The 15,590-nt window shown below is 51.1% G+C and overlaps 1 protein-coding gene across 1 annotated transcript in view; it reads right to left on the bottom strand.

The window, feature by feature from the left end:
* The window catches only part of MYH9 (myosin heavy chain 9), an 85,416-nt gene that overhangs the window by 41,312 nt on the left and 28,514 nt on the right, over nucleotides 1-15,590 (bottom strand). Inside the window, exons 2-3 of the mRNA XM_020903182.2 lie at nucleotides 13,526-13,877; nucleotides 9,578-9,734 (exon numbers count right to left, since the gene is read on the bottom strand). Coding sequence (XP_020758841.2) covers nucleotides 9,578-9,734; nucleotides 13,526-13,858 — 490 coding nt within the window. The 5' untranslated portion in view covers nucleotides 13,859-13,877. The remainder of the gene's footprint in view (nucleotides 1-9,577; nucleotides 9,735-13,525; nucleotides 13,878-15,590) is intronic.

Genomic DNA, 15,590 nt, shown 5'->3' with positions numbered 1-15,590 from the left:
TTGTTTGCTCAAGTCTTTATTTGAGTCTATGTGGAATGAAGGCTTATTTGAAAACACCCTTCCTTCCTCCACTACAGAGGAGACAGACAGACAGACAGGAATCCGACAGCCCAGAACCAGGGAAGTGAACCCACCAGAGAAAATCCTGTTCTGGGAAACAGGCTCCCACAGGATGAAGACAGTAGCCTGACTTAGGGCCCCTGAACCCCTCCTGCCCTGGTCCTGCCTCGGCAGGGACGGGGTAGAGGCAGGAACACGAATCTCTGCAGTGATTTTCAACTCTCTTAAAAGCCACAGCAGGGACTTTCCTGGCGGTCAAGTGGTGAGACTCTGCCTTCCAATGCAGGGGTTTCTGGTTCAATCCCCGGTGGAAGAGTTAGGATCTCACATACTAAAAAACTAAAATGTTGAAACAATATTGTAGCAAATTCAATACAGACTTTAAAAGCAGCAGCAGCCTTTCCTCAGGAAAAAAAAATCTTCCTGAGTCCCCCATATGAAGAATAGGAGATAAAAACCAGAGCTGCTTGGGAGGTGGAGACAGGGTTTCTGGGAACACACTTTACAACTACCGGTCCATGTGTCTGGAGCCACAGGGGAGAGAAGAAAGCCGCTGGCTGGGTGCCCTAGAGGCCGGGGCAGCACCCTCGTTCTGCACGTCCCCACGGGATGCCTGGCCCCTCGGCCTCCGGGCAATCAGAGGGCAGGGTTCCCTGGCAGCGCCGCTCCAAGGATCAAATGAGGCGGGTGCCTAAAGCCCGAAACAGAGGGCAGGGTTTGGAGACTGACTGCAATGACCCCCACCCTCTGCACCTCCCAGCTCTCCCAAATGCATCGCCTCCTCACAACAACAATGAGAAAGGTTTTAAGTTACATATCCAGTGATGAGGCCAGTCCCTCCCCGGATTTTATTTTAAACTCCAAATGCCCTGAGGCCTTTTGGAGCCAATTCTGATGTGCACATAGACAGGTGTTTCCAGCCAGCTCAGGAGGTCCCGGCGCAGGTGGGAGGGAGCCCCAACCACAGGTATTTCAGGCCAGGTAGATGCTTTACAGGCTTCTGTGAGGGGCCTTCTTGCTCACTTCCTCTGAAAGAGGAGCTGCCGATTATTGTCCATAAAAGGCCACGCGGCTCGCTCAGCCGTGATGTGACATCAGCCCCAACAGGAAGTACGGGAGGAAGGGAACAGGTCTGGTTCACCCACTGCGGGCTGCCCGGGGCTGACTCATCGGAGGCTCACTCAGATAATGCCTGCTGGCCTTCTGCGGGGCTGCCCCCTGGGGACACCTGGAACAGGGTTCTGCCTGCAGGGCCCGTCTTCAGATCAACAGGGTTTTTCTCCAGAACTGACTGAGATGTGGATATAGTCCAAGCAAAAATGAATGCACAGGGCAGTTGCAGCTTAAGACAGCCCAGCTGAACGGGTGAGACACGGCACGACTGGTGGACCTTCAACTGTCCACACCAAGGGGGCTGGTTTTTTGCTAAAACTGCATAGCAGACCCCCGTGTTGCCCGCTGTCGGACCCCTGCTCGGTGCTGGCTTGGACAGAAGCCTCGAGATGCAGGGACAAATTCCAGGGCTGCAGGTTACTTCTCCCAAGACCCTCTCGGGGACAGCATTTTGGTCCCGGGGGTGAAAACACCAGGCACTCTGCCAGGCATAAAATGTGGAGAGACTTGTGGGTTTGAGCTCAGACATGAGGGCTGGGAAGGTTCTAGACAAGAGGGGGTCCCATCACCTGCATCTAGAAGTCAAGACACGGAGTCCTGAGAAACTCAACAACTTGGTCACAGCACGTAAGCTGGGCCAAGAAGCCAGGCCTCCAGATTCTTCCCCATGCTGCTCCCATAGGCCAGGGCCTCAGAGCTGCACGTGACGGGCTATTCCCACTCACGAAGGGTCATGCCAGCCTTGCAAGCTGTCTGCTACTTTTTTCAAAGCCAGCCCAAGTCATGAGCTTGGGTTATTTAAGTGCATGGGAAGCAAACAGAGGTGAGGAAGAGAGGGAGCAAAATAATGCCTCCTGTTAGCGGGTTGCTGCCAAGCCTCAGCGGCCTTGCATCCTGGCACCCAGAAGAACCTACCTGCACCCCACTGCAGTCAGTGAGCGAGGAGAAAAACCCACTGGTGGCTCCCAAGTACATGGCAGTGCCACCAGCTGTGTTCTCTCCAGGAACAAAGGTGGGCCCAGACCAAGCAGACACTTGAACCAGAAGCCAGGGACCCCCCTCGGCACCTCTGCCCATGCTCTCCCCCTGTAGGGTCGGGGTGTGAACCCTGCAGAGGCCCTAGTCCCCAGGCACAGGGGCAGAGGTCTGGTAGGCCTCCCCCACCAGCATCCCTGTCAATTAGGAAGAAACTCAAGGGGCTGCTCTTTCATTCTGTTAGGAGGCCCCAGACAAGCCCCCTCTTGGTCAAAATGCATCCGGTGGTTCACGCAGGTAAGGTCCTAGTACACAGGTAAACCTGCCAAAACCACTGCTTTTGGCGGGCAGAGCTGGGAGCAAGAACTTCTCAGAGTGGGGCTGCTGCTGAGGCAGCTCTCAAGGGTCTGCCAGGATGGAGGGAGACTCAAAAGCCACATGTGGGTACAGACGGCCCACAGCAAAGGTCATGAGACATCTGGAGAGACCTAACAACCCGAGGCCAGTTTTACCCTCTGAAATAACCCCTCATGGAAAAGGAAAGAAGGCAGGAGTCCTGGACAGAAAGCACTAAGCCACGGATCACAGCTTGGCCGCCGAGAGGACAGGCGGGAAAGACAAAGGGACACAGACAGGGGATGAGATGGACACCACCAGGCAAGCTCAGGACAAACCCGGCTTCAAGTTGGAGCACAAACAGCCCTCCCAGGAGACAGCGGACTTTGCGAACATCCCATTGATGGGTTCGGTCCAACTTAGAGAACCAGGAACACCAATGCTAGGGAGACACACCACAGTGGTACATGAAAATGTGCCCTGCAGAAGCCAGGGGATCCAATGTCTCAAGAAGGACAATCAAATGAAATAAAAGATGGGTGGGGACTGTGGGGCCAGTACTTGCCCCCAGAACATGGCTTCTGTTCTTGGCTTTCAGCTTAGAAGTCTGCCCTATTATGTTTGCAGTCCAACTTGGGTTGGAGAGACCAGCTCTTCAATAAGAGTTAGGAAGTCCAGTTGGAATGACACCCCGAGCCCCAATCAGCACCATCTGTTTGCCAGAAGCACGGAGTTATTACAAAGGTTGACACTGGGCCATTAGCCTTGGTCAAGACTAGAGGAATTTTACAGAAGCCACTGAAGTTATCCTGAGTTTTATGCCTGCAGACTCTCGGCTCCCTTATCTCTTTAGTTTGGAGGAATTTATCTTGTTCTCCTCTGATAGCTTAATTCCAGAAATCAGGCAGGCAAAGGAAAGCAATCCTCTTCCTCCAAGTGCACCAGGGTCCAGCCCTGACATATCAGGACACCCTCTCTTGGGGTCTCTAGCCAAGAACTTGAGAAAACAGGAGAAAACGAGCTTGTAGGCAGCAGAGAGGTTAAAAGCACAATGCAGGTTAGCCATTAGAGACGTCGCAGGTGAGTTTTTGTTGTCTGCATGTTGCGGGGAGGGAGATGTGAAGGAACAAAGATATGCGGCCAAGTTCTCGGCCACCCGCAAAGTCTCAGGTTCCGACAGGTCACTTCTTTCTTCTCTCCCACTTCAGTCGGACCAGAGCAGAGCAAAGCAAAGCCGGCCTGCTGGGCTGAATCAAAAACAAAACAAAAAAGCAAGCCAAGAGCTGAATCCTTGAAAAGGACCCATTAACCACAGATTCCTCTTCTAGAAAGAACATTTTATAGAAATGAGACTGACAGGCGTGACCACACTGTAAGTAGGCAGCCTCATTCCAGGAGCCGACTTTCCCTCTGGGGGGCCTGACCAAGCAGCCTCTATGTGGGGGCTCTGGTGTTGGGGTGGCAGGCCCAGGGCTGCCTGTCACGACACCCCTCTGGTAGCTCCCCAGCACATAAACAGAGGATTGCTCCAGAGCCAGGGACGAACTGTCTCTCGTGTGCACGACACCCTCCTGAAGACCCATCCTCAAGGCCTCGTCAACCCCAAGGCCCAAGGACCAGGTCAGACAAGCTGGAGGCTGCGTCGGCAGCACACGCCTGTGAGTCACGTGGTGGCTGCGGGGATGGCAGCTAGATAAGCCACTTGTTGTGCGTGCTGGTCCCCAGAGCCTAGCCCCTCGGAGGAGGCTCACCGAGGAGACTTTAAGAAGCCGCCTGAGGAAGCCTTTGCTTATCACCTTCTTCAAGCAAGTGGGAGAGTGTGTGATGAGCAGTTCTCGCAGAAGGCAGGGACTGCTCATTCAAGACGTGTCATCTCCAGGCCCCACTACTACCTTCTATCAGACATTCGTCACAGGACACGGCCTCTCGTTTGATCCTTGGGGTAACCCTGCCAAGTTCATTTATCCAGGCAAGAGGCAGACTAGAAAATGAAGGCCCAGCGTCAACCCCAGTCGGTCAGGAAACAACAGGGCCAGACTCCAACTAGTCCAAACCCCGTCTCTCTTCTCCACACACTTTCTGCTCAGAAGGTAAGTATCTCCTTCAAGCTGAGGCCAAGAGAGACCCAGCAGACTAGACCCCTCTGATGACCTGCTCCAGAAGCGCCGTGTCATCTGTCAAAGCTGGACCCCCCCCACCCTCCTGCTGTGGTGTATCTGCCAGCCTCTCAGGCCCCCAACCCCAGCAGGGCTGCATCCAACACAGCCGGCTGGCAGGGGTGACCATGTGGCGGCAGGGGCGACAGAGTGTGGCCCTAGGGTAAGCCGCTGCCTCCGGGCCTCCCTGCAGACAGCAGGGCCTTTGTGTGTAGCTGGCTGGCAGGCCCGAGCCTCCTGGCCGGCACATTCCTGCCTAAGTGGAATCGTCATATCTGCGGCTTCCTCGGCTGCCTGTCCTGTTGGAGTCTGCTTTATGCAGGGACCACTGAAGCACTTCTGAGTGCCTCCCTGACACAGCACTTTCCCTCTGGAAGACCTTTGAGGGTAGACAGCTCCATGGGAACAATAGTCACCAAGGCCGGGTAAAGGTGGAAAGAGGGTCCTAACCGGCCAAGCCAACAGGGAGCATCCCTCCAACTCCAGCCAGGGAGGAGGACCAGCGGTGAGCCCTGAAGGCACCAGGGTGGGAGTGGGAGAACTGGTTTCTGGGGCTGGCTCTCTGGGGGCCTTTGGACAACAGTCAGTTAACATTTTTGGGCCTGTCCTTCTACTTGTGAGGCAGGAGGATCGTCCTCAAATGTGAAGAGAATGATCAAATTCGACCCTTCTTTGCTTACCCAGAAAGGCTACTCAAGCCCTGAGAGGCAGGTGGACACTCACCCAGCCCTTGGTGACCAGCCACCCTGGGGCAGCCAGCACTGAGCAGCAGAGGTGGGACTAGCGTGGAGCAAAGGGTTAAATCGTTCTGGGATTAGTTCAGGTCTGGAAAGAGAGCAGACCCTGCTGCCCCTCCCCCAGCAACGCTGGGAGCTCATTAAAATACCAGAGTCACCAAAAGTGAACCAAACCCGGTATTCTAACTAATTAACATAGAAGAGAGTCCTTTTCTTCTCCTGGGGGAGATAACTGGCTCTTTAACTGGCTGGGTCTCCTGTGAAAACATAGGCAGTCTTTCCCACAGAGGGAGACCCCCAAATTCCTGGGGGCAGCCCCTGGTACCCTGTCCCCCAGAGCGGACACATGCCTTCAGTCTTCTGTCATCTTCCCAGCCTCAGATCATTCAGAGCCTTCCGCTTTTCACAGAATCCTTAGGAACGCGTCAACCACAAGGTAGAAGACCCAGTAATGCCCAGGACAACAAATTAACCCAACAGGAAAGCCAAGGTTGGGAGGGTGAACCTACCAAGTCACCACAACTTTAATTAAACCCAAGGCTGAGGATTAAAACAAACAAAACTGGGCCCGGCAGTCTGGGCTGTGCCATAACCATTTATTGACACACACCTGCTGTTTCCACAGGATCCGACCTCCGCGGGCTGTTCCGCGGTGACTTTTCACCACCCCAGGCCCCAGCGGCAACACCTTCTTCTAAACTCTCAAGACACCTGACACTTGCTGCAGCCGTGCTGACACCAGGTATAGGTGTCATCTCATCCTGTTATACAGCTGTGGCCACAGATCTCTGTCTACAAACACGTCTGTCTCTCCACCCAGATTGCCAGCGCTTCCAGTGCCGGAGTAATGTACTCAAGTATTCTGGCACCTTCCTTCTCCTACCTCCACAGCCCCATCTTGTGCCCATGGCCGACAGCACTAATCTATCCCAGCATTCTCTGGCACTGACTCTCACATCCTTGCCAACACAGAGCTAGGCAAGGCAGTACTGATTGATCGGAGCTGACACTTAGAATAAAACCCATCTGCAATACTTGGTCCAATCGTTCTGAAGTAAGTGGGGGCACTTTTGCCCCCCAGGGAACATTCAACAGCAATGTCTGGGGGCATTTTTGATTGTCACAACTGGAAAGGGAGGGTGCTATTGGCATCGAGTGGGCAGAAGCCAGGATGCTGCTAAGCATCCCATAATACTCAGGATAAGTCCCACCCCCACCAAGCCTGCAACAACAGAGTATCCAGCCCAAATGTCAGTGGTGCCAGTTTGAGAAACCCTGGCTTAGTCTAACAAATAGATAGAGAAACCATATAATTTATCATCCAAACTGGGGTGCTTCTGAAAGTAAGAGAGCAGTGTCAATACTAACTGCAAGACAGCAGGCATAAATCAGGACTCACAGGCAGACCAGAGCATTTAAGAGATGAAAGTCAACGGAGGTCCCTAGGAGAAGTCAAAGAGCTCCTCTCATAAAAGTCCCCAGACAAAGCCACCAACTCCCCTATTTGGCAGAATAAATGTCAGTATGTCATAAGCCACAGCCAGCTCAGGGACGAAATCTTTTTCTAGTTCTCATTTAAAGAAAAAGCAAAAAGGAACCGTCTGGCTGTGTCTTTTAGGATGTGTGTGTCAGAGAACAGACTTGTGTTTCTCAAAGCCAGTGGGGCTGCGTGTACTAAGTAAAACACTCTCTCCAAAAGAGAGAAGCTGATTCTAACAACCTGAGGACCCCAATGCTCCACTGTTATTACCTGACTTAGGGCAAGAACCAAAGACTCCTCCTGGGAACTTTCTTTACTGGTGAACCATCTTGTCACAACAGGGCTACTTCTGTTAATTAACTTCCTCCCTGTTGTCTCAAGAACGAGAAATCTGTTGCCAATCGCTTTGCTGGTCAACTATGTGCAGCAAGAGGGAACTTGGAAATGTCCCTGGTTAACATGGGGGCTGAAGAGCTGCACCGAGTCCAGCATGAGGCAGAGAGTGGGTGAACACTTCTCAGTTTGAGGTTCAGAAAATACATGGGCCCAGCACCTACACAGATCATTAAAGAGAAGCACTAAGACCCTAGGTTCCTCATGCCTGCAGATGTATTTCCTATCCCTGTTCTCCAAAAGATGAAAACACCCACCCGTTTGCCCTCATAATTTGAGGCAGCTCCTTGGTTCCTGTCAAGGCCATTCCATTACAGCCAAGACTTCCTGCTCAACACAAAGGAAAGCTCCAGTCCTCTGCAAGTTCCCTTTTCCTTTTTCCCCCAACTGTCTCCAACCTGCAGAGCTGACTTCTGTCCCTCAAAATTATCATGGTTGAACACATATAACTTGGGCAAATCTCTTTGGGAAGAAGTCCCACAGGTTGTTAGAAAAAAGGCTAGCAGTCTCATTTCAGAAATTCCAATTCCTGGAGCCATGCTATGGTATATCACTACGTTATTCTTATCATAATGGCTTGATGAGAAGTGAAAAAGCCCACTTGCTAGAAAAAAACCTTTTGGGTTCAGGATCCAAGTGTGGGAACAGCTCTAACTCAGCAGTGCAGAGCTCAAGAAGACTCCAGCCTGCATGAGGCCAATTATGAGAGCCAGGAGAAAACTGACTCATAACCTCTGGAGACAGACTCAGGCTCTTCTGGAATGCCACAGAATGTTCTCCCACCAGACTCTTCTTAGTTAGCACTCTGAAACCGACATCCTACTTCAAAACTAAGAGGCTGGCTTCCTCAAGGAATTTTGATAGACGTGAACATAAGCCAAAGGGGAGGTCACACATCCCACATAATTCACCACGTTTGGTGATGAAACTCCTTCCACAGCACTGTGTGGAGGGTACAAGACAGGCCCACATGTTGCCATTTTAAACCACTAAACCAGGGATAAAGTTAATGCAAGACTCATCACCACCACTGCCTAGATTGACTATTAAGTTTAAAGAAAAAAAAACAAAACAGGATGCCCATGTAATAAGACATGAAAAACCACTATCAATATAAGATATGAGAACATAACCCTATGCTAAGTAGTTGGCTAAGCTCTGAGAATATAAAAGCAACATGGGCCTGGTCCACACCAGGTAATACCAAAGTATTACCAGGGTTAGCCCAGACATCCTCCCTAACTGGCAGTAACACTTCAGTCACATCTTTAACAAAAGAGTAGAAATTGTCAGCTATTGCAAGGCAGATGAAACAGACATGGTGATTTGAAGCAGAAAGGCCTACTGGAGAAATATAAGGAGTTCCATGCAGCCAAGAAGTTGGAGAGGTAGGCAGCAGGCCAATTAAAAAAGGGACAGTGTAAGATGAATCAGGTTCCAGGCTTGGGTGATTGGGTGGATGGAGAAATAGCATCTGGGAGCAGTGGGCTGGGGGCAGTCAACTAAGAGAGCTGGTCCTCAGCTGGAAAGTGATGGCAAAGCCACTCAAGTGGATGGGGCCACAGTCCAGAGGATGAGACCTTGAGGAGCAACAGGTGTTAACAGGGGAGAAGACGTGAATGGGGCCAAAGAGACTAGGGAACCATAAAATCACAGGAAGGAAGGGCTTTCAAAAGGAAGTGGTCAAGACTGTCCAATCCTAGGAGAGGTTAAGTAAGATAAGAACCCAGAGCTCCACAGAAGGGAGGGTGGCCTTTACCAGACAGTCTGGGAGGGCAGCGGATGATGCGCAGGGGCAGGAGTATGGCTGAGAAGTGCTTAATGGAGGCAGGGAGCGTGGATACTTCCTCTAAAGAGTTTCACTGTGATGGAGGAGAGCAGAGACAACCCACAGAGGACACAGAATCCAGGAGAGACTTTGTTTTTTTCAAAGATGTAAAAATTCACACATGTTTCCAGACTGTGGAGACGAGAGTAAGAGGTTAAAATCACAGAGGAAAGGGAATAACAGGTAGAAGAGGCAGCCCGGAAGCCAGAGGATGGGCACAGGAGCTCTTGATCAGAATGAGAAATTGGGAAAATAATTAGGAAATGCACTTCTTTTTTAAAGCTTCTACAATATTCTGTCAACATATAAACATCTCCCTTGACAGCCACCAGCCTTGGCTCTCATGAAATGGCTTACAGACCTCGATGCACAGCCCCCTCACCAGTACCACTGATACCAATCCACAGGATCACCAGGGCTGTGAACATGAAGGAGCACCTGCAAAGTTGCCAACAAGGCTGCAGGTAAAGATAGACCCTTGGAAGGCTGAGGGACTCACCTTGCATCATACTCCTATAGGCGGTGTCTGTGATAGCGTAAATGTGGGGGGGCATCTCATGCCTCTTCTTGCCCTTGTACATTTCCACGATCTCTTCAGAATAGATGGGCAGGTTCTTATAAGGGTTGATGACCACACAGAACAGGCCTGAATAGGTCTGAAAAGAGTGACAAACAGGAATGGGTTAGGAAGTTTGACTCACAAAGTCATGGAAACTCTGTGGCAAAATGTCTGTTGCCTCCAAGGATCCCAAGTCAGCCTGATGTGAAAGCACCTCCTGGAGCCCCTGGTTTTCCAGGTCCTGCTCCAGCAGACCTGCTGAGGCATGGGGGCACCACCAGCATTTCTGCTCTTTCAGTGCGGGGCCTCCCTTGACTGCAAGACTGCTGCCAGCTGTGTGTGTCAACAAGCATGGGCTTTGGGCAAGATATGGGGCAAGCATCATGGACAGTAGGAGTCCAGTTATAAAACTGAGATGTAAGGACAATAAGAGCCGTGTTTGCCTTCACGAGAAAGGGAAAAGGATGAAAGGGAAAGGGAAAGGAGAAAGGGAAAAGGATGCGGCTGCAGCAAGCCAACTGTGTGAAGATACAAATTATTCTATCCTGAAGGACTTTCCAAGATAGTCAAGCTGAAACGTTTCCAGCATTGGGAAAGACTCATTATGCTCCTCAACCATCTACATCCTTTGTGGGAGAGTAGATCACTGAGAGATATCCCCTCCCTGGAATCTTCCAGAGAAACTCACATGAAGATCTCTAAAAAAAAAAAAAACACCAAAACTTAAAGACCACTGTCCTGTCCACCATGAGCTTTCTCCAAGACTTGGGTCTCCTCTGAAGGGGAACTCAATTCATCAGCGCTCACAGTGAGACCCCTGGGAACACACCTGACACCCCAAGTCTGAGTTCACCACGTTAAATCAGACCCCAGAGTCAAATCCCAACAAGGGCAAGTTTCTTAACCGCCCCCTCCACTTCTCAATCTGTAAAATGGGCACATGCAGGCTCGTTGATCCTCATTGTGTGAGGGGCTCGGAGTAGTTCAGAGAAGCAGTTTCCAGTGGCAACGGTCTAGGCAGACCTGCCTTTCTTTGGTGTCTTCTTTTTCTAATAATTTCCCTGCTATTTTTTTTTCTTCCAAGACCCCCCCCCCCCCCACTCCCTGCAACACACAAAAGAACATATTCTAATACCTGGATAAGACTCCCAAGACCACCTAGGGGGCATGGGTACTCACTGAGGGACACAGCTCTCTTTAGGCAGCTGGACCAACACAAGCACCTTCTCCCAAGAAAAACAGGCCAGAGGCCCCAAAGAAGCCAGGCGAAGCGAGGCCCACAAGCCATGACTCACACACACCTGCAGCCCCCGACTCTGTTGAGTGACAGCTGAAGACCGCCGGGCAGGTTCCTGGCAGAGTTGGGAGCAGACCCAGGTCCCACGACCCTCCCTCCCCACCCCCAGCCAGTGCAGACCTCCTTGGCCGTGGAAGCCAACTCTCCAAGCTCCTCACATCTTTTTGTTTCCCTTGCTACAAGTGCCCTTGACCCTCACTGTCCACAGTGTTGCCCCTGGATCCAACAGCAGCCCACATCCGAGGGGCTGTGGATGTATCAGTCCATTCCCTTCCATTCCTGCCCTCTCCAGTCTCGCCAAAAAATGAGAGTGGATCTTGTAGCTAAATCCAAACACAGGATCCACATGGGAATGGGTCGTGAGGACAAAGCTCGTTCCCAGCACCAGCCAAGGGCTACAGGTCTTGAACTTTCCAAGCAGCAGTTAGGCTGAAAGCAGAACTCCAGAGGGACCCAACAACCTCGCACTGGCCCGCATGCAAAAGAGCAGCTGAGCTTGGGACATGAACAAGTGTGTTTGGCTGCCTCTTCTGCTTGGAGGAGGGGATGCAAGGCCCTTAATTTCCTTTCTTCCTGGGATAATCAGTCAATTGTTTTCCCTCCAACTACTCTTTTCAGGAGGGACCAGGAAAGCTCTAAAGCAAAGCCATCTGCACATGGTATCAGCAAGCTCTGGCTCGGGTACTATGAGAAGACAGGAGCGCCTTGGGGAACCTCTGGTTTTCCCTCCACTACTGTTGGGTGGGGACGAGATGGCAGACTAGGCAGCAGCCAAGTCATCCCAGGAGCTCAGAAACAAGTGCGCTTTGTTCCTGGGGTTTGAGAAAACCCACACTCTAGGAAATCCAGCCTGATGAAAGTGAAGGACACGTGGCCACACATTTAGGGCGCGCCATGGGGCCAGATGTTTGGAAACAGCTGGTGGTGACAGCAGAAGGAGCCTGGGGTTTACTAGGACAAGTCGTTCTGACAGCTGGGTGGGCAGATGGTCCTGAGGGGGGTTCAAGAGGACCTCAAAATTCTCAGGGCTAATCCCATCAAATCAGTGGACTATCAAACTAAGCCCCATGGAATGAGCACTGCTGCTCAAGTGGGAGGCAGGGGGCTGTACCTCGAGCCCATGGCTCTGGAAGCCCGTGGATGCACAGACATTGAGCAAGTGGCTCCGTTCCCACCCAGCCACGCCAGGGAGCTGCTCCATTCACGAGCCACAGAGGCTCTTTGTGCCCGACCGCCCCCTGTCCCCAGGCCTCCCCCCACTGAAGAAACAGACAGAGCAGCTGCGGCACAGAATTACCCCACACCGCCCACAACGCCAGGCAAACACACCACACAAAGGCTCCCAGGGTCGCAATTTGGAACCTTGTGTGCAGGGGGCGGGGGGGTGGGGGGGGGGCTGTGAATGAGGTGGCGCCCCCTTGCCCAGGCAGCCCACCAAGCAGCTTTGATCTTCCCGAAAGCCTGCACCTGCTGGGGTCTCCATTAGGGCAAATGCACAGACAATCAGCTTCCTTCTGGTGAGGATGCTGAGGAGGCGGCCAGCCAGACGGAGGCAGGAGGGTCTGTGCCCTGGAGAGGCCAGCAAAGATGCAAAAATAGGAGTTAACGCCTGATGCTTCCAGCCGAAGAGTTTCAGAAAAAAGGCTCAGATTCTACCCCTGAGCTTATAGGCGTGGGTCCATGCCTGCCTAGAGAGCAAAACACATGCTCTGGGAGATGAAGCAACTAACACACTTTCATAACTAATGTTCCCATTTGCAGTATGCTGATAGGCAAGTGCAGGCCACCAATTTGTTTCATACTCAGCAGTTCTCTAACAGGACCCAGGCTTAACTGTGACACATACAAAAGGCCAAGCAGAGGATCAGAGCTACCTTCACCTACAACAAATGGCAGCAGCTACAGAGCCCAAGCCTGAATGAGCCCAGGATTGGCTGGTGCTTTACAACATTCTCACAACTCCTTGCAGATGGGGAAGTGAGGGCCCATATAACCATGTCAAATGTTCGGGGAGGGCCAAGATGCAAACCATGTCCTCGAGGCTCCAATTCGCATGACCTGAATCACTCTGCTTTACTGAGTAAGACCATTTCTTAGAGGCCAGCAGAGTGGTTCTAACATAAGTCATCAAGGATACCAAAGGGAGAGTCCCCTTCCCAGACAATAGCACTTATTCCCATCCTCCCTCCACAGACAAGGAATGCTTCCTTAAGGCCTTTTGTTTCTCTGCAAGTCACTAATTCTGAATTTCAACATTAATACCCCAAGAGAAAGGGGCTTTTAATTTGGTCCATACAATATTTTCATCAAGAACTCCTGACTTCCAATCTCAGGTCTGCCAACACCTGGCCGTGTGTGTAAATCCCTTGCCCTCTCTGGGCCTCAATCCTTCCCACCTGCCATATTACATATTAGAAAGCTGGGAGAAGCTGGTCCATTAAGGACTTTTCCACTTAGACAGGTCAATGTATCTCCTTATCCTACCAACTGTGAACACCGCCCGCTTATGTAGATAAGTCCTGGAACCACCCACTCATGCAGAGCCCCCGGCTACTTGTGTAGATGAGTCCTGGGACCGCCCACCCACTTACGTAGATGAGCCCTGAGTAGTAGCGCTCCTTGAGGTTGTGCAGCACGGAGGCTTCGTTGAGGCACGTGAGCTCTGCCATGTCTTCCACTTTGGAGAACTTGGGTGGATTCATCTTCTGGATATCATCCTTGTTCACCTTCACCTTCTTCCCGTTCTCCACCAGCTCCACAATGGCCTCCTCACCCATCTCTTCCTTGAGGCTGGCGGGCTCAAAGCCACTCTTGTCAGAAGGCACCCATACCAGCTTCTTGGCAGCCCAGTCGGCTTGGGCCAGGGGGTTATTGATGAAGTTTTTATCCACATAGAGATACTTATCGGCAGCTTGCTGCGCCATGGTGACTTACAGCCAGGACCTAAGGGAGAAAAAAGGATAAAAGGTTAGCTGTGCACCACACCAGCCACATAAAGATTACTCATCTCATATCTTTGCAAACTGTACAGCATTATAATAAGTAAATTATAGATAACCAGGATGTACAATTTGTCAAATTTTCTCTCTCTCTACTTGCTGGAGAAAGATGTATGTTGCTAAAGAAAAAAATGATCAAGGATTCTGTAAGGAATTAATGGTAAGATGTATCCTAGGGTAAATGCATAATCAAATCTATAAACAATTGTGCCAAACAATGAGCATAATAAGAATCTTGGACAGATGTAATTATAGTCACACTAGGCTACACCTACTAAGGCCACGAAAGTGACCACACAGTTTAAGAAGACTTCCAACAACAACAGATTTCTAGTTAGCCCAAAACAGACAACTGACTACAAGTGCACAGAGTGTAGGTCTCCAGTTTAAAAAACTTTGTTATTTCATGGAGTCATCCAAGAGAAGAAAACACAACACCAGTATGTTGCCAACAGATTTTAATTCCATTGCCCCAAGAAATAAGGCAAAAAGGAAAGAAGTCAGGCTCCAGGAAACATGGAGAGTAAGTAATGACTGCTTCCCTTCTGGGGCCGAATGTGAAAACGTAACCCTCACAAATTCTTAGCCCAGGAGAACTTAAGCCCATGTATGTTTGCTTTTTCTGAAGCTCATTTGCAAAACAAAGAAGATAAAATAAGAACCCCTCACATCTGAGTGGTTTTACAGTTTATGAAATACTATCACACACACTTCTCTATCTCAGAAGATTCTCATCCTAACTCTGTAAGCTGGATAAGGTAAGTGTTATTATCCCATTTTACAGATGGGGAAACAGAAGCTCTGGAGGTAAGGAGCTTTGTCCAAAGTTACCTAGGAAGGACTCATGCTCCCTGGTCTAACTCCTGCTTCCCACGGCCTAACCACAGTACTTATTCCTGCTCAGAGGCTCAGCTGGGATCAGCTGGGAGGACAGCTGTTTTGAGTGAATCAAAAGGACTTAGAAGCCCTGATCTAGAACAGAGCCACCAGAGGAATAGCCCAGAAGCTCACTGCCTAGCTTACTACACAGATAGGTTTTTCCCTTGTGAGATCAAGACCCCCTCCCCAGGTCCAGGAAGCCAGGAGGACCCCAGATCCACATCTAGAGTCACACAGTCTTTCATGCTTCCAGGTCCCAGCAGGAACTGGAATGCCAGGGAGGCTTGAAATGGAGAGAACAAAAGGAAAAGTCTGGGCCATCCAGGCCTTCTTATCTAGGCTCATTAAATGGTTTCCAGATCAAGGCTGAGGGGCTCCCTTGGACTCACTCCAGGAGAGGCTGTTTTCCAGGAAATCTGCTAGCTCCCCACCACCCCCACCCCCAACAAAGAGAAGGCAAGTCCAAGGAGCAGAGCCTGGCAGCCGCCTCAGCAAGCTCAGTCAGTGGCTTTGTTTACATTCCCAGCAAACCCCAGCCCCTCTCAGGGGACCAAGGGGCACCATCCACCTGCAGGGACCACCCCCAGAAGAAGCAAGCAGAGCCCAGAGTTAGGCAGCAGCGAACAATGCAGGAATGGGATGACTGCAAACCACCTGGCTAGCCTCATCTTCTCTGTGAGGCTGGAGGATGGGGGGCTGACAGGCCCACTTCCAGCTGTCCTCGCTTCTACACTGGCCAGTCCATTCAAGTAAATCAGAGGCTTCTCTCTGCCAGAGC

This window comes from Odocoileus virginianus, chromosome 23 (assembly GCF_023699985.2).
Source record: "Odocoileus virginianus isolate 20LAN1187 ecotype Illinois chromosome 23, Ovbor_1.2, whole genome shotgun sequence".
NCBI classification, from domain to species: Eukaryota; Metazoa; Chordata; class Mammalia; order Artiodactyla; family Cervidae; genus Odocoileus; species Odocoileus virginianus.
Note: the sequence above shows the minus strand (reverse complement) of the source record. Positions and strands in the feature narration are given on the sequence as shown.